At 34.1% G+C, this 23910-nt stretch overlaps 1 protein-coding gene across 2 annotated transcripts in view; it reads left to right on the top strand.

Moving 5' to 3' along the window:
- The window catches only part of LOC306660048 (cytochrome P450 2C9-like), a 56461-nt gene extending 34235 nt beyond the window's left edge, over nucleotides 1-22226 (top strand). For both annotated transcript variants that reach the window (XM_079138125.1, XM_079138124.1), the window contains 4 exons: nucleotides 8024-8165; nucleotides 10929-11116; nucleotides 20027-20168; nucleotides 21985-22226. In XM_079138125.1, the coding sequence (XP_078994251.1) occupies nucleotides 8024-8165; nucleotides 10929-11116; nucleotides 20027-20168; nucleotides 21985-22166 (654 nt within the window). In that variant the 3' untranslated portion in view covers nucleotides 22167-22226. The remainder of the gene's footprint in view (nucleotides 1-8023; nucleotides 8166-10928; nucleotides 11117-20026; nucleotides 20169-21984) is intronic.
- Nucleotides 22227-23910: the final 1684 nt, after the last annotated feature.

The raw sequence follows: 23910 nt of genomic DNA, 5'->3' as shown, positions 1-23910 counted from the left end.
TTCTATCTTTATTTCTTTGGCATTTTTAACATGAATAGGTACTAGATTTTGCCACAGTGTTTTTCTGCACCATTGAGATTATCATGCGGTTATTATTCCTTAATTCAACTTATGTAATGAGTTATGTTTATTGATTTGTAGGTGTTGAACCATTCTTGCATCCCTGGATTAAAACAAATTTGTTCCCATGTATAATTGTTTTATTTTCTTTTTTAAAGTTTTAAAATTTATTTATTTTTCCATATAGTCATTTATAACTTTATTTGCATAAAAATAAATATGATCCATGTTGCCCTATTTTCATTTTTTTTTCTGATTTTTTTAAAAGACATTAAAATGTTTTCATAGGTCCTTAAAAGTGTCCTGTCTCCTGCTTGTGTAAATTAGCCATTTTCTTTTTTTTTTTTTTTTAGTTTATTTTATTTTTGCAGCTCAGTTTTTTTATTATTATTTTTTATTTAGCTTTTAATTTTTTACAGACTGTATTTTGATTAATTGTACACAAATGGGGTACATCATTTTGTTTCTATGGTTTTACACAATGTAGACCCAAACCATTCACCTAATCATACATGTACATAGCACAATGATGTTGATCTCATTCCACCATCTTTCATACCCCCGTTCTCATTTCCTTCTACATATTCTGAAGTTCGCCCATTATTCTCTCATTCCACACCCCTCAAACCCCATTATATGTCATTCTCCACTTCTCAGGTAAAACATTTGGCCTTACAATGTTATTGTGGTTTCTAACATGATTTGTCAAAATTTTATTAAGAATTTTGGCATTTATGTTCATCAGTGTTATTAGATCCTAGTTTTCTTTCCATGGTGTGTCCTTATATGTTTTGGGATCATGGATCATGGTGGTATGGGTTTTATAAAATGAATTGTGAGTTATCCCCCTCCCCTCACACTTTTTATTTCATGTAATATTGTGAGAAAGAGCTGCACTAATTCTTTAAAAGTCTCGTAGAATTCAGGGAAGAACCCATCTGGTCTTGGGTTTTTCTTTTCTGGAAGGCTTTATGTCAATGCTTCAATCTCCTTGGATACAACTGGCATGATTGAGTTTTTTATATCTTGTTGTTTCAATTTTTGTAGTTCACTTCTGGGTATGAATTTGTCCATTTCTTCTCAATTTTCTAATTTATTGGAATATGATATTTCAATGTAGTCCATAATAATCCTCTGGATTTCAGAGATTTCTCTGGCATTGCTCATTTTTCATTTCTAATTTTAGTACTTCCTGTCTTCTCTGTTTTGCTTATTTTGGCTAACATTTATCAGTCTTGTTACTCTTTTCAAAGAATCAAGTCTTTGTTTTATAGTTTTTAAATTTCTTTTTAATTTCATATTGCTCCTTCATTATTTCCCTCTTTATTCAGTATTTTGGGTTGTGTTTTAATTTTCTATAGCATGGAGATGCATTATTAGGTTATTTGGAATCTTTCTGATTTTTTAATGTATTAATTCATAGTTTATAATCTCTCATTTTAGAACTGCTTTACTAGTGTTTCTGAGATTCTTGTATTTTGTATCCCTATTATATTTTGAGCGTAGGAATTTTAAATTAGTCGTATCATTCTCTCAATGATGAATTCATCATTTAAGATTGAATTATTGAATCTTCATGTCCATATGTAATTTTTCTGTTATTTTTCTTGCTAATTTAATTCCATGATAACCTGATAGTTTAGATGGAAGGGATTACAGGAATTTAAGAAGAATATTTGCTAAGGCTTACTTCTTTTTTATTTTATTTTATTTTTTTTTATTGTAAACAAATGGGATACATGTTGTTTCTCTGTTTGTACATGGCGTAAAGGCATACCATTTGTGTAATCATAAATTTACATAGGGTATTGTTGTTTGATTCATTCTGTTATTTTTTCCCTTCCCCCCACCCCTCCCACCCCTCTTTTCCCTCTATACAGACCTTCCTTCTGTGTTTCATATCATATGGGCAAATTGGAGATAGCTCCATGAGCACCTAAGAAAAAATTGAATTTGGCTGTTGCTTAATGAAATATTCTATGAATGTCTGCTAGTCCATTTAATTTATAATATTTTTATGTCTAAAGAGTCTTTAGTGATTTTATGTGTGAATGACCTATCTCATTGGGAGAGAGGTGTTTTGAGTTACTCAATATTGTTGTATTATGCCCTATTTGGATCTTTAATTTGAGTAGTACCTGTTTTATGTAATTAGGTTCACTGATATTTGAGACATAAACACTATCCTTACCTTTTTTGTGAATTATATTCTACCAGTATGATTTGCCTCTTGTTTTTTTTTTCTCCATTTTCATGGAATATTTTTCCAGTCTTTCACTTTTAGCCTACATGTGTCTTTGCCTTTAAGATGAGTCTCTTGAAAACAGTATATAGTTGAGTCCTATTTTTAAATCCAATCTGCGATTCTATGTCTATTAATGTGAGAGTTTATTTACTCTCATCTTTGTTAGTCATGATTTTTTGTTTCTGGGATCAAAAGACCTGATAAAAACAAGATAGAAGAGGAAATGCTTATTTTGACTCATGGTTTCAGGGGGACAACCCATGGTTGGATGACTCAATAGCTCTGGGCTCACAATAAGCCAGAACATCTTGGCAGAAGAGCATAATGGAGGAAACCAGCTAAGGGCAAGCAGGCCTCTGCTCCCCAAAGACAAACTATACATCCCAATCGCACACTCCCAGTGACCACCTTCCTTCAGCCTTACCTTACCTGCCCAAAGATCCTGCCCAGTGAAACCACATCAGTGACTAATGAACTGATTGTTTTATACCTCTCATTTTTGAATCATTCCATCTTTGAAAATCTTTCATTGTCTCATATATAATCTTTAGGCGAATCCCTCAGCACTAAATCATAACATTCTACAACTGGCCCCCCAAATTGTCATGGATTATTTTTTCTTCTCCTTTTGAAAGTTTTACTATTTCTCCTCAATTCTGAAGGCTAATTTTTCCTGATGTGGTAATCCTGATTAGCAATTATTTCTGTCAGGTCTTGGAAGACACCATTTCAATTTCTCTTCTCTTTTACATTCTCAACTGACAAATCAGCAGTATTTCTGTCTGGAATACCTCTCAATATAACATAATATTATATTTTATGTTCTGTCCAGCAGAACCAGCGTGGAGAAAGGAGACATCACTAATCTTTAGTTTGATGAGATTTATTGCATCCTCCCTGTTTCTCTGTCTCCTTTGTTATCTATCTTCCTTCTTCTTCTCTCTCCCTCTCTCTTCCCACAGGCTCCTAGCTTATCAGCCAATTATAGCAAAGCTTTCTCTCACACAGGAGAGCATGCAGAGAAATGCCAGCATAACACTATATAAATCACGAGTTGTCCACACCCGGCATGATACTAGATAGCCAGTTCTTGAGCCTGGTGTTAACACGTCATCAGTCTCCAAGGAACTAGTAACGGCAAATAGCCTTTTTGGGTACTTCCTCATTTTTGCAGCCAGCGCCTTTTGGCTTGCTGCCAGGCACCATCTTGTCCAAGATGGCCCTCAACAATTTTAGACTTTTAAAATTTGAAAGGAGAAAGTAGCCACTTATGCAATGGTAATTTAAGACCAAGCCATATATCAGCCTAATGTTCACAGAAGTTATTATAACTGGCCACTACAACTCTATTGACCAAAGAGTATTAATTTGCAATAGGCAGGGAAAATTAATATTTAATAGTACACTCAATTTTAATGAAAATAACAAATAAAGTTATAACAAATTTTAGTGCAAATAACAAATAAAGAAGTAGAATATATATGGAAAAAAAAGAAGAGTGTGGTGTAGGAAATGGAGACACGAGTTAAAATGGTTTAAATATAAAGGATGAAGGATGAGGTAAGGAAATGTACACCAAAGAGAAGAAAAGGTATGTTAAGAGATGATTGAATTAATTGACAAAATACACAAAATGAGAGATAATTCTGACATAACACAAAATTTGGACAGACAGTAGGAAACGGTTTTTATTAAGTAGTTGAGGCAATATCAGTCCTATTGAAAAAGTAATTTTTCTATCTCATGTTTTTGAAATGGAGAATTTTCCTCCAATGTTTTTATTCCAAAATCTTCTGAGATGAAGATCATCTTGTCCATTTTATTTTACATCCTCTCTGTGCCCAGACTGAGTCACAGCATGGGCCCTCTCCAACCCAGTGAATAGTAGAGCAAAAATGGCTATTGGTCTTATGTATTTTAAAACCCGGTGTACCAATAACCAGTATTATATGCAAGTGACAAAAGGCAGAAACATACTGCAGTTTGAAAGGAAAAGGTAAACTTCAAGGATTTCTCATTTGACACTTAAGAATTTCAAACGGTTTTACTTTTTAAAATTTTTTAGACTTCCTGGTTTCCCTACTTTAACGGTCTCCATTGGGGGATGCTGGGGATTTCTAAAACTAGCTTAACTTGCTGTTGATGAGTTATGTGTAAATGTATGTGTGTGTATACACACACACACACACACATACACATACACACACACACACGTGTGAACATACCAGTAAATCCTGCATATACATGAACATTTTAGTATGGTGCATTCATGAACAGAGAATAATTTGGTAGATTTTGTGCTCCAGTAATTCACCATGTCCTCCCCTCTTTTCTCCCTCTGGATCCTCTTACTCTATTATTTTCCATTCTACTTCTTTATCTCTCCACACTCTACATGTGAGCAAAACATGGATCTTCTGGCTTTAAGAGTCAGGATATTTTTTAGCATGATGTCCTCCAGTTTCATCCATTAACCAACAAGTGACACTATTTCATTCTTCTTTATGGTAGAATAAAAATTTATTGTGTATATTTATCAATATTCATTACCAATGTACTGCTATAAACATGGATATTCTTGATGGTTGACATACTAACTGGAGTGTAATAATATTTCAATATAACTTTGATTTGCATTTTTCTATCACCGGGATGCTGAGCATTTTTATTATATGTTTGTAGGCCATTTACATTTCTTCTTTTGAGGAATGTCTGCTTAGTTTATTTGCCCAATTCTGATTGTGTTAACTGTTTGTTTGGTGTTAAAGATATTTTTAAATTCTGGATAGTAATCCCCTGTCAGTAGAGCACCTGGAACAGATATTCTTCAAATCTCTAGAATTTTCATGCTCTTGTTTTTATTTTGCTGTGAAGAATATTTTAAATTCGAAGCCATCACATTTATTGATTCTTGATTTTGTTACTTGAGCTTTAGATATCTTATTCAGGAAGTTGGTACCTATGCCAATATCTTAAAATCCTGACCTTATGTTTTCTTTTACCTGTTGTATAGTTTCTGATCTAATGTCTCTCTCATTGATCCTATTTGAGTTTACTTTTTGGAGGGTGAGTGACAGTAATTGAGTTTTAATCTTCTACATATCAATAACCAGTTTTCTCAGCGTCCTTGGTTAAAAATAGTATCTGTTCTCCAACATATATTTTTGGCAGTTTTGTCAAGCACCAGATGACCATGTCTATGTGGATTTTTCTCTGTATTGTTGGATTTTATGCCTTCTTTTTTGCCATACTATGCTATTTTTATTACTAACACCCTGTAGTATAATTTGTAGTATGTATTGTGTTGCTTCCAGAATTATTCTTATAGCTCATTATTGCTTTGGATGTCCTGAGTCTTGTTAATTTTAGAAATGATTTTCCTAGATCTGTGAAGAATACCATTTGTATCTTGATCGAGATTGCATTAAACCTAAATCTCATTTTTATATAATATCACCAGTTAAATAATGTTAATTCTGCCTGTCCAAAAATATGGGTAGTTTTTCCATCTTCTGTGGTTCTCTTCAATTACTTTCTTTAGCATTCTATGATATTCAGTGAAGAGAGCTGCACTTCCTTGGATAGATTTATTCTAAACTGAATTTGAGTTTTTGAGGTTATTTTGAATGGAATGGTATTCCTGAATTCTTTCTAAGACGATTTATTATTAGAGTTACAGGAACTCTATTGATTTTTGCATGTTGATCTTGTATCCTGCTATATTCATGATTTTTTAAAATCAGTTCTACACCTCTTGTTATTTTTTGGTGATGTTGTTGTTGTTTTATTTTGTGTTATTTTTGGATAGGGTATACTTCTAAGTATAAGATCATGTCATCTGAGTTTGTTTTCTGCTCAGATGTGACTGTGTTAAACAATGATGTCTGCTTTTCTTAAACTTGGTGAGAGAGATTCATTTATATTATGGAGGGGAGCTTCTCCTTCCCCACTGAGCCACCACTCCCTGAATTCTGCAACTGTCTGTTGCTTTTATTCATTCTCTTTTGCTGGAGAACATGACATTTTTTATATTCACCTGTCTGGTAGCTCTATGAAAATTTCCCACAGTCTTCTTGCCTGAGATTTTCTGTGTAGAACTGATGTTTTCAATGATGCTGAGGGAACTACTACAATATTGTGAGTTCCTCTGGTCTTCTGTTTTACTTATTTTCAGTAGTTTGATCTTATCTATACTGAGGATTTTACTCCATGCCACGGAATATGCTCCCATTTGTGTCTTCTTGGAAATTTTGATTGACAATCTCAAAAAGCTAGGTAAAGTCAATGTTACCTTGTCCAAAAATATGCCTATTGAGATAACTGATTCTCTAAATTTGATTATATAATATTGAACATCCTATAGCCCACCTTGATATTTTATAAGCTGCAGAAAATGAATTTTGCCTATGGTGTATTTATAAAATTTCATATTTTATATATAATTCAAGTTTTAATGTTATTCTACATTTTCATATTTCTCTAGTCAATATTTAAAATTATTCCTTGATGATGTCATGTCTGTGTCAAATAATATACTCACTCCTAAATCAAAATTAGTTGTTCTTATCAGGTACTATCTATTTCTCAATTTGCAATACATGAGAGCTCTATTGAGTCAGCCCCTTAACCTCAGAATGTGCATCATCCTTTTGCTCTCCTTAATTCTAAATCAACAGTTAATAACTAACCTCTCTGTCTTCATATTTGTTGTGCATTTTTCAATTTGTATCTTAAGGGCATGGTAAATTTCAGGGGGAATTCATTCTTGTATTTTTTTCCTAAGCCAAGTTATCTGTCACCTCACATGTGGAGTACATTCTGTCTTTGTAATTCATTCCCTTTTTGAATGTTTTATACTCTACAGCCATATTAGCCTTTGCACATTTTCCAATTTTTATTGAGTGTGTGGGAAATCCTGAGCAGAAGTGAATTATCAGAAGAAGAAATGTGGATATTCTTGATTTGTTATTTTACCTGCCATGATGTAGCCCTAATTTACCAATTTACCTCTTGCTATCAATCATGATCATCTTTATCTACAAGTTAGAGAATACTTATTTACCAGTGCTTAGGATAGTGGATTTATTCATCTTACATACAAGGAAGTTTTGTGGTGGGTTACACTAGGGTTAGTACAATAGCCCAGAAACTTTGGAGATTAAGGTGCCTTCCATCTTCCTTCACCATATCTTACAGTTTCATTTAAATTAATTAATCCTGCTTAAAATGCATAATGAAAGTTGGTTCACAATGTAACAGTGTTGACAGGTTACTGGGACAAAATAAACCTCTACTCTTTATAATCACTCAGTTTCTGGTAGTCTGTTGTAGCAACAGAAATTGAACTAAAACATTGTACTTAATATACTAGTTTTTATCTTCATGCTTAAATCTTGCAATCTCAAATATATTTTTGTCTTAACTACATTATGTGTCTATATTTTATGTAGAATAATGGAAAGAGAAATACTTTGCATGTTCTTCCTATTTGCAAAAAAGAATGGGGAACAGAATCTTTAGGCAACAAGGGGTAAGAGGGTAAGAAATGGAAATTTGGTCAATTAATTTCTAGTTTAGTATACCACACAGACTCTTTTTATAAAATTGTATTCTTTTGTTTCTATGTTGGCTTATGTTTATAACCACCTGATTTCTTTTGAAATTATTATAATTAAAAGCTAAATGAATTGTGAAATAAGTGCATTGGATTATTCCTAGGAAAAGGACAATCCACAGACTGAATTTACCATTGGAGCCTTAGTAAACCTTGTGAATGACCTGTTTGGAGCTGGGACAGAGACAATAAGCACCACTCTTAGATATGGTCTCCTTCACCTGTTGAAGAACCCAGAGGTCACAGGTATGACTGCTGATGGTCAGCAGGGTGCATTTCACAACAGAAATATGGGAAGACACTGCTAGTGCCCTCATCTATTTCTCTTAAATAAGTGTCCATATTGAAGTTTCTGTGCTGCCATTTATATTTGTCCAAATTTAGTGAAGGGATACAAAAAAGAAAACATGGCACAGTAGGGGACAGTGACAGAGAAATGAAGGACAGCATGGGCAGTAGCAAAACAGTGGTGCTCTGTTCATGTCTGGATTCCACTGGGAAGTGATCTGCAGCATGCAACAGCCAACATCAGTTGACCTAAATCTGCATATTGGTCTTTCCAAGGAAAAGACACTTGGGATATTAGGTGTGTTCTTGCAAGTTTTTTGTGGAAATCTTTCCTTATTCTGAAAATATTTTCTACTGCTATACAGGGAAAATAAAAACTCTTTATGGGAGTGTAAATACAAAAATTAGAAATTTAATGAGGTTGCAGTTGTACTAGTAGTGTCTGAAAAGTTTTCTAAAAGGTTAGAAAAATAAAATAACCTTTAAATGTAGCTTACTTAGAAGATATGCCTAAAAGAATTTTATTATTCCAGAAATATGTTTTTATTAAGTTTAGTTTTCACCAACAAATCTATTTAGAAATGTACCTTTAAAGAGTGCCAGTAACGCATAGTAGAAAATAAGCAAACACCATCTTTTCCTGTTTCAGGACTCTATCAAAACTATTATATGGTAATTACAATTGATAAGTACTCCTGTTAATGTGGGAGAAGAGGAGTAAAGAAAAGGCTCAACAAAATTCAAAAAATTTCTGAAACACAGAGGCAGAAATAAGGGACAGAATTCTACAGAGAGGATCAAGCTGTAGCCTTTATGTCAGAAGAAGTTTTATTAGTATGGAAAAAGCCAGTCTGAGTACCAAAAATTATCAATGAAGTTCAAGGTTTAGAAGCACCATATGTCAATCAAGTTAGGGGAAGACATAGGCATTATATAGGAGACTCTCTATGCTCAGGTACAACTCCTTTGAGCAGTTAAGTGTTTTTCTCTCATAGGAAGAGAGGTTTCTAGAGGAACTGAAACTAAGAAGTTGTGCAATCAATTTTAGAACATCAAAGTAAATTTAAAAATCTCATAATCTTTCAGAAATAAATTCTGTCTTTTATAAGGAATTATGAATCAGAAGGGCAACAGCGTTCTAAAGAGCAACTGTTATTTTGTGTGCTAATGAAAAATGTAAGGACCAATTGTGGTGGCACAGGTTTATAATCCCAGCTATTGGGAGGTTGAAGCAGGAAGTTTAGGCAAATGCAAGGCTAGCCAGAGCAGCCTATCTAAAAAGTAAAGGTCTGTGGTGGTGGCTCAGTGGACGAGGGCCTCTGAGTCAATCCCCAAGACAACAAACGGAAACAAAATAAAAAAAAAAACCAAAAACACAAACCAAACAGGCAACCAACCATCAAACCCAAAAGAACACCAAAACAAAGAAATCAACATAAAGAAAGGGAACATGTTTTTAGATCCATGTTTGCTTCAAAATTTATTCCTCTATTACACTTTCACAGGAAGACATTAGAGCATATACTCCATCCAAATATTTAAAATCAAGGCAGAAGCAGTCAGAGGTTATAGGAATGAGGGGACCTTAGATACAAAGGTGGGAGTTGAAGGGAGGCTTCTGGGCAGCAGGCCTAGGAAACAACCAATTGTCCATATTAAGTAGACAAAGCAGATGAGATGGAAGATCAGGAAAATGAAAGAGTCTGAAGTTTAAACATTTAGAAAAGTATTACTAAGTGTTTGAAACATTAAGATAACAATTTGCATACACTATATAATAAGAAACTAGAAAATTAGGATTTGGAATAAGTTGTTGAAATATGTTAAACATATGCAATGAACGAAACATACACATAGTTACCTTACCAATGAACATTGTTTATGAGATTATAATAGTGTAAATAAAATATATTAATATAATCAAAAATTGTGATCAAAATATGAGTACAGAGGGAAAGTATGTGAGGGGTGGGGGCGTGCATATTCATTCATGGTATGTATTTTGCAACAAGTAGATATGGATCTTAATCTTTCTTACCATTCTGTCATTAGAAATTTTCTAAAATTGGATAAATCAAGAAACCAAGATAGAATATTATTTAAAAACATCAGCTTTTTAGAAGAAACTTCTTCAGTGATTCAAAAAGGCTACATATGAAGAATGAGAAATTGAAAAGGGTTCCACTGAAAAGCACACACAGACTTATACGGAAACACACAAAAAAAAACCCCACATATGTACATACAAACAGATTCATTAGTAGAATTTAAATTTATAATCATATTTTATTTTGTCATAAAACTAATGTTTATACCTCTTTTGCTTTCAGTAATGATAATTAATGAATTATGAGATAATGTGATATTTTGAAATATTTTATCACTTATTAATATTTGATATATGCTAGAATGTTAAGCTTATATAAATTTGTAGGTAAGTTTTAATACCTAATGTATAAGAGAGTCATAAGTGTACATGTATCATACTTTTATGTATATGCATGTATGCATTTATGTATTTGTTGATAGATCTTGATAAATAGTTATAAATAGATAATGCAGCATCATGGTGATCTTTTTAATGTCCAGAAGTACTTATTGCATATAAGTCATATTTCTAATACCTTTTGGATACACCCATGATGCGTCACATAACTCTGAATTATTTTAAGAAATATACTATTTTTCTCTTTTCCATTAGTTTTATTTATATCTTATCAGAAAAAGTCCAGGAAGAGATTCACCGTGTGATTGGCAGACACCGCAGCCCCTGCATGCAGGACAAGAGCAGTATGCCTTATACAGAAGCTGTCCTGCATGAGATCCAGAGATACATTGACCTCATCCCAACCAGTGTGCCCCATGCAGTGAACTGTGACACTAAATTCAGAAACTACTTCATCCCTAAGGTAAGATTGTTTTTCTCACATTGAAGTCCCCAAATTAGCATTATGGTCCCAATCCTCTGCCAACCCATGGGAGAGAAGTACAAAGCTCATCCAATGAAGCACCTTGATGGCCTCCATGCTGTACAGACTAGGTCATGAAGTTCCATAGCTGTTCCTGATATACAGCAGTGTGAAGTTTCCATATTTGTTCTGCTCCTTCAAGATTGTTTTTCCTACCCTCAGCTCTTTCTATTTCCATTTGAATTTTGGAATCACTTTGTTAATTTCCAAAACCATTCTCCTGGGATATTTTTCAGCATAACATTAAATCTATAGATCAACTTGGAAAGAATTGACATCTTAACATGTTGAATATTTCAGTTAATCAATATTGTATGTTTTTCATTCTTTTTGTGTTTTCTTTATTTATTCTGATAATGATTTTTTTTCCAATGGAGTGATTTCACACTTTTGAAGATTTTAAAAAATTTTTTGTATCATTATATATTTTTTTGTGGTGCTGGGTATTGAACCCAGTGCCTCCTGCATGCAAGGCAAGCACTCCACCAAATCAGCTATATCTGCAGCCCTGAAAGATTTTTCATTAGTTAATTAATGTTTGAAAGCTAATATAAATTTTGCAGTTTGAATAATGCCTTTTCCAATGTGATGTTTCAGGCATTTGGGCATATTGCTACTTTTATTTCAGTGACTTTGCATATATAATTTTAGTAACTTTTTAAATCATTGCTAATAATTTGTATTTAGATCCATTTGGAATTTCTTATGTACCTTATCCTGCTATCTTGTTAGTATTTGTTTTATTTATTATTTTCCATTCCTAGTGACCTTAATTTCTGTTTCTTACATTATTGCACTGGATGGGATTGCCAGAACAGTGTTGAATAGAAGTGGTGTGTTAAGCATGTATTTAATTGTTTTTAACCCTAGCAGGATGTAAAGGTTTAGCATCATGCTATTGAATGTGATGTTTTATTTCCTTCTTGGCAGATATTGTTGAACAGATTAGGGAAGCTTTCCTTTACCTATTTGTGTTTGATATTTCCTTATATACTATATCAATTTTTTAAGAGTAGCATACAGTTCTATCAAATATCTCTGCATTCATTGATCATGTGTTGATGGCCATGTGTTCTGTTCTCTTCTCCAGTAAATAAGGTATGCATATAGTAAATAAAGATATACAGCAGTATTTCATCTTCTACATTTTGATAAAGACTTTTACTTTTGCATATTTTTTATCAGTGCATTGTTGTGATGGGATTTGTTGTCACACATATATATGCATACATAATATAATTTGGCCAATATCACTCCCCAGCATTGTTATTAATATTTTTGACAGATTTTTCACCAACTTTTCCTCTTGATATTTCTTTGTCATATTTCTGTCAAATAATGCTGGCCTAATAAAATAAGAGAGTGTATTTCCTTCCTTGAGATTATTTTTATTATCTTTCTATCCTCCCACTTCCTTTTTTGTGGTCTTTTAGTTGTATCTTTGGAATGCCTAATAATATTTGCTTAAGTACAGTTATATAAGCAAAGATGCAATTTCAGATGATGCTCACCTTTCTCCACAAAGAGTTCTTTCCTTTCCTACTAGATAATCAGAGTCTATAACACCTCCTGCCCTGACACAGAGTTGTTGACTAACAGGGATGAAAATTTACAGTTATCAGCCCATCTCTCAGTTTCCCCTAGCTGTGTAATCTTGGAACCAGTCTTTATCTCAGCAACTTTCCAATGAGTCTAACATAAAGTTTATTTATTTATTTAGACTTTTAGGTCAATATGCTCCTAGAAACTCTATTTTTCTCAAAGCCAGAACATATTACTAATAAAATTTACAAAAGATAGAACTAAAAGTGGTGTTTTCAAGGTGAGGAAAGAATTATGATTTTAGTAAGATTAGAAATATTGTTTTCTTCTCCTATAGAAAAGGGAATGGAGACTTTCCAGAGAGGTGATGGGGCTTGACCTGATGATGCAAGATTTCATACAAGCATTAGATTGTTTTCAAGTCAATTTGTTTTCAGCAAAGAATGCAAGCAGGAGATTATGTTATGCCTAATCTCTGTACAGTGTAGATAGCCCAGAATCCAAGGAAATGAGCTTTTCCTTCCTGTATGGTACAATGAAGGGAATTGCAGCTGCATAGCTTATTCTAATGACCCCCTTATTAATTATAAAAATAAGTTCTGCTATCACTCAGTGAGGTGGACAGTTATCTCATACTAGACAAAGGTGCCAAAAACATACAGTGGAGAAAAGATAGCTTCTTCAACAAATAGTGCTGGGAAAACTGGAAATCCATATGCAGCAAAATGAACCTAAATCCCTATCTCTCACGCTGCACAAAACTCAACTCAAAATGGATCAAGGACCTATGAAGTAAACCGTAAAACCTGCACCTAATAGAAGAAAAAGCAGGTCCAAATCTTGATCAGGTCAGCTTAGGACCAGAATTCCTTCACTGACTCCCAAAGCACAAGAAATAAAAGCAGGAATCAATAATTGGGATAGATTCAAACTAAAAAAAAACTTTCTCAGTATAGGAAACAATCAACTATGTGAACAGAGAGCCTATAGAGAAAATTTTGTCACACATACTTCAGATAGAGCACTAAACTCCAGAATCTATAAAGAAATCAAAAAACTTTACATCAAGAATACAAATAAACCAATCAATAAATGTGCTAAGGAAATGAAAAGACACTTCACAGAAGAAGATCTACAAGCAATCAACAGATATATGAAAAATGACCAACGTCTCTAGTAATTAGAGAAATGCAAATCAAAACTACCCTAAGATTTCACTTCACCACAATTAGAATGTCTATTATCAAGAATAAGCAATGATAAGTGTTGGCAAGGATGTGGGAAAGGTACACTCATACACTGCTGGTGGGGTTGTAAATTAGTGCAGCCACTCTGGAATAAGTATTCCTTAGAAAATTTGGAATGGAACCACCATTTGACCCAGCTATCCCACTCCTTGGGCTATACCCAAAGGACTTAAATCAGTGTAATAGAGTGACACAGCTACATCAATGTTTATAGCAGCTCAATCACAATAGCTAGATTGTGGAAAGAAACTTGATGCCCTTCAATAGATGGATGGATAAAGAAACTGTGGTATATAATACAATGAAATATTATTCAACCATAAAGAAGAATAAACTTATGACATGTGCAGGCTAATGGATGGAGTTGGAGAATATCATGCTAAGTGAAATAAGCCAATCCCAAATACACAAAGACTGAATGATTTCTCTGATAAGTGAATGATGATACATAATGGGAGTCGGAACAGAGGCAAAAATGGAAGAAGGATGGATTCTATAGAAGAATGTGAGGGTGCAGAGGGTGTCGGGGAGGAAAAATAATAGAATGAGACAAACATCATTATCCTATGATTAAACAAATAGTACTTTGTGTACAAAAAGAGAAATGATAGTTGATCCTGTTTGTATTATTATGTCTTATTATTATTTGTATTTGTATTTGAATTAAAATTTTAAAAATTTAAAAATAAAAATAAGATTCATCTATCAAATGTATTAATATTTAATTTTTAAGCAATTCACATGATTTTATCAAAAGAATATTTAAATCTAAATATTAGTATTAAATGTGATTTTAAGATTCTAATCCATCTTTGTTTTCTTCCTTCCTATTTTTTTTTTTTTTTTGGTATTGGGGATTGAACACAGTGGTGCTTTACAACTGACCTAAACCTGGCCCTTTTAATTTTTTATTTTGAGTCAGGGTCTTACCAAGTTGGTTAGGTTCTCACTAAGTTGCTGAGGCGGCCTCAAACTAGATATCCTCATGCCTCAGCCTTCTAAGTTACTGGAACTACAGGCATGCCTCACTGTGCTTGACTTCTTATTGCTTCATATTTCATAATCCTAGAATTCATAGAATAGAATGGCCATTTAATTTTTTAAAAATGCTATATATGAATAGGTGAGAGAATGTATTTGGATGGGTTGTGATTTGTAATTATTGGTCTGAGCCCTTTCCACAAAACTTTATGAATGATAAAAATGTTCTATATCTCTGCTGCCCAGTGTTAATTTACGTTAAATTTGTTTAGTTTTTTATTTAACTAAATTATTCACTAATTAAATTTAAATGTGTGGCATGAGTTCTTTTTGTAGGACAGCACTTATCTTAGTCTTTTCCCAAGTAGGATTCAGTGTCTTTCATCATTTTTGGATGAATGGTGACAAAATATTGTTAGGTAGAGGCAATACATCCTAGTGTTCTATAGCACACTAGGATAACATTACTGTACAGGTCTTGATTATGTATCTTATAAATAAGGAGGAGAGCAGTTCAAATACAACCAAAGAAAAAATAACGTGATGAAAATGCTACTTATCCTGATTTGATCTTTACATTCATGCAACACAACTTCACACCATAAATAAGTACATAATTGAAAAAGAAATCCTACAAACCTAAAACCTACAACACACAAAAATGCATTTTGGTGCTGTCTCACTGAGTGGCCAAAACTGAATTGAATATGAGTGAATCATTGATATTCTTTTTTTAATCCCATTTTCTATGAAATATGTATTTATTTTGCTAAAAATAATCTTATATTTAATTCTATAATATTATACTACATTACACAACTGGAAGTATCATGAATATCCACATTTTATGTACCATGATACCTTTCTAAAATGTTAAACAGTGTGACAATGGAGCAATTGCATCCCTAAGACAGAGGTTCTTACTTGAGGACTGAATCAGACAGGTGGCAGACAATAAAACTGCCCCCTCCAGACACACACACACACACACTATATTGAAATGACTGATGAAATATTTTGAGAAGGATGGCTTCCTCTGAGACGTGGAAGGGTCAATGATAATTAGTACAGTAAGAGCATGTCTCTTTTGTGTTGGGGAGTTCTGATTTCTCAGGCAGGAAAAGACAGAATCAGGATCATAGTTGCACATATAGGGCAGCAGGTGAAATAAATGTCACTTGTGTGAAAGAGTATTTCCCCTTTTCTTCTAAACAAATCAGGTACTGCCTTCTGTCAACTGTATCCAGAAAATGGATATCAGGGAGCTACCTAGAAATGCAAATTACCTTGTTTTGAAACTCTTAACTATTATCTTGGTTAGATTTGTAATCCCTTTGAGCCTTGGCTTTCTTATTTGCTCTCAGTTGATAATACCTTATTTTCTTCCTTATGATTCTGTGAGAGTTCACCAGGTAACATCTGCAAAATAAAAGCTAATACTAGGGGATGTTATTTTCATCCAAATCTCTAATGCAAAGGCTAAGAAAGCATTATGTTGTATCAATGAACAGTTTCATGTGCTGCTGGCAGAATTCTAATCCATTTTGAAAAACAATTTGGCAGTATCTATTTAAGTAAAAATGTAACAGTTTCAGTGGAACATACCTATAATTGCAGTAGTCCAGGAGACTGAGGCCAGAGGTTTGAAAGATCAAAGCTAGCCTCAACAGTTTAGTGATATCCTAGCAACTTAGCAAAACTCTATATCAACTAATAAAAAATAAAATGAGATATGACTTGGAATGTGGCTCAGTTGTTAAGTACTCTCAGTTCAATATCCTCTCTAAAAAAAAAAATAAAATAAAAAAATAAAAAAGACAAGAAAAAGAAAATAAAAGAAAAAATATGAAATGTATATTCTGTGATGAAGAAATTCCATTTTTGGTATGTACTCCAAGTGCAAACTGGAATGTCCAATATGGGCTCATTAAAGTTGTTTTTCACGAAGAAATTTTGCAAATTGCCAAAAGCTTGTCAGCAGTGTAATAGGCCAGTCATAGTATTCAGCATGTAAAATGTGGCTGTATGCATAACATAAGGCAGTACCTGAATTCTTTTGTTAATATAAAATAAAAATGCAACAGAATACCTTTAATTTGGGTGGAAACAAGAACAACAGTGGAAGTTGCATAAAGCTGTTGCATACAGTTTTATTTGCCTTACATCCATAAAACAGTTACAGAGGAACATATCACTGGTGGCAATAGTGGTTTCTGAAAAGTCCAAATTGGGTTCTGTGCTAAAATGAGAGGAAAACTTAATTTAACCATATATTCATTTTGATACATTCCTTATTCTATATTTTAATTTATTTGTGCTTTTAAGTTATACATGATAGTAGAATGTATTTTGGGTTCTCTTCAACAGAAGAATGGATATAGAAAATGTGGCATATAAATGCAATGGAATATTACCCAACCTTGTTCTATTTTTGATGAAGTTCTAAGTAATGTATTGTAAAATAAATTCCCTCACTTTCTTTTTTTGCAGTGTTTGTGATCAAACACAGGGTCTTGTGCATGCTATGCAAGCATTCTACCACTAAGCTACATCCCCAACCTACAACTTACTCTCTTATGTATAGAGTTCAATGAGTAGCGAAAAATATATGCACTGATGTAACTACAGAAAATTTTAAATATAAAATATTGCTGGGCATGATAGGCCATGCTACTCAGGAGGTTGAAGCAGGAGGATGATTTATGCCCACAAGTTTGAAACCAGCCTAAGAATCACAGAGAGATACTTTGTCTATGGATATAGTATTGCCATCACCCCATAAAATTTCTTCATTCTCCTATTACAGCCAATCATACTTCCTCACGTCCAGGCCCTGGTGACTAGGGATCTGATTTCTGTGTCTATGGTTTTGATTTATCAAGAAAGTCATACAATAGAATATGACATAGGACACTACCTAATCAAATCATTTATCTCTGGTGGTTTTACCTTCATTTATTCTTTTCCAATATGCTTCTTATTGATCCAAATTTTTAAAAATTTTTATTGGCATATAATAATTTTACAGAATAATATGTTTCATTGTGTTCAATTGATACTTGCACATAAAAATAATTTGATCAATTTCATTCCCTAGTATCTTCCTGTGCCCTCTGTTCCCCTCTTCCCCCTCCTAATCCCCTCCCTATACCTTACTTGTCTCCATTCTATTTTCATGTGTCTGTATTTTTAATGTAGAAGAATACATTTTAGATTCATTTTCATTTACATGTATTAGTAGTCCATCCCCTTTTATTACAAAATCCTATTCCATTACAGAGAATACCTTGAATTTTTTATTCACTCCTAAGGATTTGGATAATTTTGGTTGTTTCTGGTTTTTGGTTTTTTTAAATATAAGCAATATGAACATTTGTGTAAAAATGTTGAGGTTGATTATAATTTAATTTCTATTAAGTAATTACCTATGACCAATATTATTGCATAATTTTTTAACTTTATGATAAACTGACAGTATCAAGGTTTTCTTTTATAATTTGCACTTTATTTCCTATGTAAAAAATGTTTGCCAGCTCAAGATTGCTCAATTTGCCCTTACATGTTTTCAAGAATTCTAATAGTTTTAGCTCCTAAAATTAAGTTGGTGATTGATTTCAAGTTAAATATTTGTGTCTTGGAGTAAATGATCATGTAATTGTTTCCTTTCTTTTCCTTTCTTTTCTTGAGACAAGATTTCTCTATGTTTCACAGGTTGATGCCAAATTCCTGGCTTCAAGCAATAATTAGGCCCTAGCCTCCTTAGACTCTATGGCTATAAGCACACACCACTGTGCCCAACCTACTTGTTTTTCTATGAAAAGTGTTCAACTGATACAATTTTTGAAATTATATCTGTCTTTACATCCTGAAGATACATATGTTTCTTCAGGATACACTGCATAATCCAATACACGCCTCCATTTTTTCTAAGCACTTAAAGTAGCATGCTAAATTGATACATGCGTATTCATGTTAATAGCAGCAATGTTCCCAACAGTCAATACATGAATACACTTTGGATATCCATCAACAGATGAAAGAATAAAGAAATATGGTACCTATACACAATGGAGTTTTATTCAACCATAAAAAAATGAAATTATGTCATTTTCAGGAAAAGAGATGGAAGTTGAGAGCATTATGTTAAGCAAAATAAGTCAAACTCAGAAACTGTAGGGACACATGCTTACTGTTACATGTAGAAATTAGGGGGAGAAAGGAAAAAAATCAGTGGGGTTTTCATTAATATTGAATAAAAATCAGTGGAGAAGACAAAAAGGACCAGGGGGAGTTTTGAGTAAAAGAAAAGGGGAAGAACAAGGTAAGGATACTGACTAAATTACAGTGTTATATTATGCGCAAATATGAATGTAAAACAAAAAATCCCAGTACTATGCATAATTGTAAAATACCAATAAAATGTGGAAAAAATAAACACTTTCACATACTGATTTTAAACAAATATGGAACATTTTAAAAACTTTGTCCTTTATATATGGTTGTCAACAAATTTTTGAAAATTATTGCTTTTTCAAAATTTATCATGCATTTTGCATTTGGGGAGACCTAGGATTCATATAATAAAGTGAGAGATTCCCACACAGTTCTAAGAAAACTCATGTTTTTGATAATGTTAAATACATTAAGTTGGTTTGGCTGTATGTGTTATTATTCTAGAAAGATTTTCTAAACAATATACAGAATATTTCAACAGTCAAGATACCTCTTTTAAAGCAGAATCCTATACAAGATGTGTGAAAACTGAAGTGATAAAATAAAGTATTGATTAGGATCAGACATCAGCATCCAATCATGATGATGAGGAGAAAAGAAAGTTTGGAGCTCAAGTACACAAGTACTCCCTATGTCAAATGCTACTGGGGACATTTTAACAATGTCCTAGTCACTGGCCTTAAACTTGCATTTTATTACTTGGTTGGCTAACTGGAAATATCACTGCTCTTCTTTGGAAAAGGGTTTCTTATGTGTAGATCATAATGTTTGGACTAAGCATATTCAACATTTTCGATAGCTCTATGACTCCTTTACAACTTGGTTTATCTGTGTCTGTTCATTGCAGGGAACAACCATAATAACATCCCTGACATCTGTGCTGCATGACAGCAAAGAATTCCCCAACCCAGAGAAATTTGACCCAGGCCATTTCCTGGATAAGAGTGGCAAATTCAAGAAGAGTGACTACTTTATGCCTTTCTCAACAGGTAATAGAAATTTATTTCCCCTGGGAATTCAATGGGCCAGACAACTTCACGGGATCAGTTAAACCTGCATAATGGTCATTTTGGAGCTGGTAGAAATGTTCTTTGCACATGATCAAGAGCAACACTCCCAGTGCCCATGCACTGTCCAAGATCAGGCTACAACACCAAGTAATGATGTTATGTAATGATATAAAACTCTTATGGGGGCTTGGGGTCAATTGACCTAGTTCTTCCAAAGTAAGAAAGCTACAGAAAGGGTCCATTGAGTCATGCCTCAAAATACAACACTGTGCTCCAAGAATACTTCTCAGGAGATGAAATTCATCTCAAATGTCCTTATCTTCCCTGTGACAAGTATATAACTCCATAAGTTTGGTGAGTACCTTCCATATGGTGCCTCTATGGTAAGTATCCCCAGCACAGAATAGGGCAGCAAAAGTGTCCCAATTAACCAAGCAGATTGATAAAGTGATTGTTGTAATCCAATATGACTAGTCTTGTGGGAGAAAGAAGAAAGAATTGGCTTTTCATGATGGCAGAGGGAGAAAATGCCTCCTGCCTGTTCTCTCATACCATATAGTGAGGCATAAAATGGATTGAGTGACATTCAGATAGAATAAAGGACACTACAGCTCCCTCATAAGAGGCAAAGAAAAAGAACTGAAGAGAGGCGGGGCATTTACCAGAGGCCATTGACCATAGAAATAGGATATTTGCTTCTGATTAAGGATGCAAGAGCCATCTGACTGGTGAATGACAGTCAGCAAACCTTCTGGGTGGGGCAGAACATCCTTTTAGGACCAGAGTACCCTCTTCTCCTTACATCCTTAATTGTTGGGATACAGGGCCCATCAAACCTGAAGTGTGTGCTGAATCTCTGGCATATCATGGCCCAAATTTATTCTTTGGCTCTTCAGGCTTACTTTGATGATTTGCACTATAGATACTCATATGGCAAAGATTAGCCCTTCTTTAATGGAGCTCGTATTTCAGAAGGCTAGAAAAATAGTGAGTAATGATTTAAGTAATACAAGCTTCACTGCTGAGTAAGACCAAAGAGGATAAGACTCTACTGTCTGGTTGAATCACAAACAGTATTAAAGAAAATAACATTTGATCTAGGATCTGAGAGAAGTATGAAGTGCATCCTGGGCAAAAGGAACAGAGTGAGATAAAGCTTGAAACTGCATTCTATGTTAAAGGCTGATGAGGCTCATTGGATCAGATGAATGGGAGGACAGATGGGAATCAGACTGGGAACAGGGAACACAAGTAATCAGGGTTTGTTTTTGGAAACAGATTAATGGAAACATGAAATGTGAAAACAACAGTTTTAATGTGGATATGCTTAACTTATTTCTTGGAGTAGAGCTGATGCTCAATAAATATTGATGGAATGAGCAGTGCTGATAAATTATTAGGTGAATAACAGGTGTGTGCATCCTTCTATCTAATCAGCTGTCATTTATATTTACTCCTTTAAAATTTTTTCAGTTGAGATGGACACATAAACTTTAATTTTTCATCTATTTAATTTATTTATTTTTATGTGGTGCTGAGGATCCAACCCAGTATCCCACATAAACTATGCAACTCTACTACTGATCTATAACACAAGCACTGTATTCATTCTTGGTCCATCCATCCATCCATCCATCCATCCATCCATCCATCCATCCATCCATCCAATAATTAATGAAGAGTGATTGTGTTTTTCTTGTACCAGTCAGAAATATACTGTGCAAGGAGAATTTACCCTGTCTCACTTTTTTTTTGTTGTTGTTGTTGTTCTTTTGTTTTGTTTTGTTTTTTTCAGGAAAGCGGATTTGTGCAGGAGAAGGTCTGGCCCGCATGGAACTGTTCTTATTCCTGACCACCATCTTACAGAACTTTCGCCTGAAATCTGTGGTGGACCCAAAGGATCTTGATACCACCCCAGTTGCCACGGGGTTTGTCTCTATGCCACCTGCATACCAGATCTGCTTCAATCCTGTCTGAAGAAGAGCAGTCCTTTGGCTGCTGCTGTGCTGTCCTCTGGACTTTCCTCTTTGGGGCATGCTCCACCTCCTTCCCTGTCAGGCATATCTCCTCTGACCTGCTTCTCCCCACCTTATTCCTTTGAATTCCAGTGAACATCCAACCCCACTGGAGACAGTGTCCTCAGTTTTCACAAAGGTGTGCTCCTGTTCCCTTACTCCAACACTTGCATTACCCACTCTGCATTTTAACACAAAAGTGGCTTTTCAGTATGCCATCACTTTAAACCAAGGAGAATCTGGGGGACATTATGGGAAGTGTAATAAGTCATGCACAGCAAGATAAAGTAACATGATTTTAATTTTTGAATAATATAAAAACAACAAACTCTTAGATTAGTGATAAGTAATGGTTGCTAGAACTTGGGATGGGTGAGAGTGTGAGTGGATGGAGAAAGAGGAGAAGGTACTTAAAGGTTCAAAGTTTAGGGTAGACAGGAGGAATGAGTTCTGATGATATAGTGCAGAACATGGTCCCTATTATTAATAATGATTTGTTGCATACTTCAAGATTCCTAAAAGGGGAGGTATTAAATATCCTGCCCATAATTAAAGGACAAATGTGTGAGATAATGACTATGATTATTATTCTGATCAGTCTTTGTTCCATGTGTACATATATCACAATGTACCTCAAAAATACATATGATCACTACTTGTCAACTAAAAAAGATATGGAAGTAGATTAAAAATTAAAATGCACATGAAAACTATATTGTTTCCATTTTTAATAATTTTCATTGGAAAAGAAAAATACATTAATGAGGTGTTGACAGAAGTGTGGAACAATAGGCAGCTTTATACCCTGACAGAACAATGTTTCAATATTGCTACTCTAATTATCTTACCAAAATTTATAATTTTCCCTTCACCACCATCTTCCCCATCATTCACCTCTGATTTCCCTGCCCTCCTTTAGCCCTTTCCTCTTTTCCTTTTACTTACTCTTTCTCATAATTCTGTGAGATAGATAGTACTTGTATGAGTCACCAATACTGACTCAACAAATAACACAAATATAATGACTGAAAACAATACACATTAACTATCTTAGAGTTCTGGGGATGAGATCTAATATCATCTCCCCTGTTGTAAGTTGATTCTGTCAACTAGTATAGTTCTTTTTGGGCCTCTAGGTGAGATACATGTTCCTAAATTTTTCATTTTGTAGAGATTGCCTGCATCCCTTGGCTTCTGAGTCCTTTGTCACATTAATTCAACCTCAGTGTCCACATCTGCTACCCCCTCATAGCTTCTCATTTTTCTTTTATATAATCTTTGCTGAATCCAGTTGTGGTGGTGCAAGACTGTAATCCCACTGGATTGCAAGTCTGAGGTGCAATGTTCACAAGTACATGGCCAACCTCAGCAATTTAGGAAGGCCCTAAGCATGTTAGAGGGATTCTATCTAAAAATAAGAAATAAAAAGTGCTGGGGATGTGGCTCAGTGGGTAAGCAGCCTTGGGTTCAATGTATGCTACCAACTCCCCATGCAAACAACAAAAACCTTGTTGATTGAATTGAACACACCTGCATACTACAGTAGAATCTATCCATGTTATGACCCTGGACATAATCACATCTACAATATCACATTTATCATGTAAAGTACCAAATTCATGGGTTCACAGGTTTCAAAGATTAAGATGTAGATGCTTTGGGATGTGAGGTCATTATTAAGACTATGACATTATTACTACCAAGAT

The sequence above is a fragment of the Sciurus vulgaris genome (genome assembly GCF_902686455.1).
Source record: "Sciurus vulgaris genome assembly, chromosome: 4".
Lineage (NCBI taxonomy): Eukaryota > Metazoa > Chordata > Mammalia > Rodentia > Sciuridae > Sciurus > Sciurus vulgaris.
The sequence above is the reverse complement of the archived record's forward strand: the minus strand, read 5'-3'. Positions and strand labels throughout refer to the sequence as shown.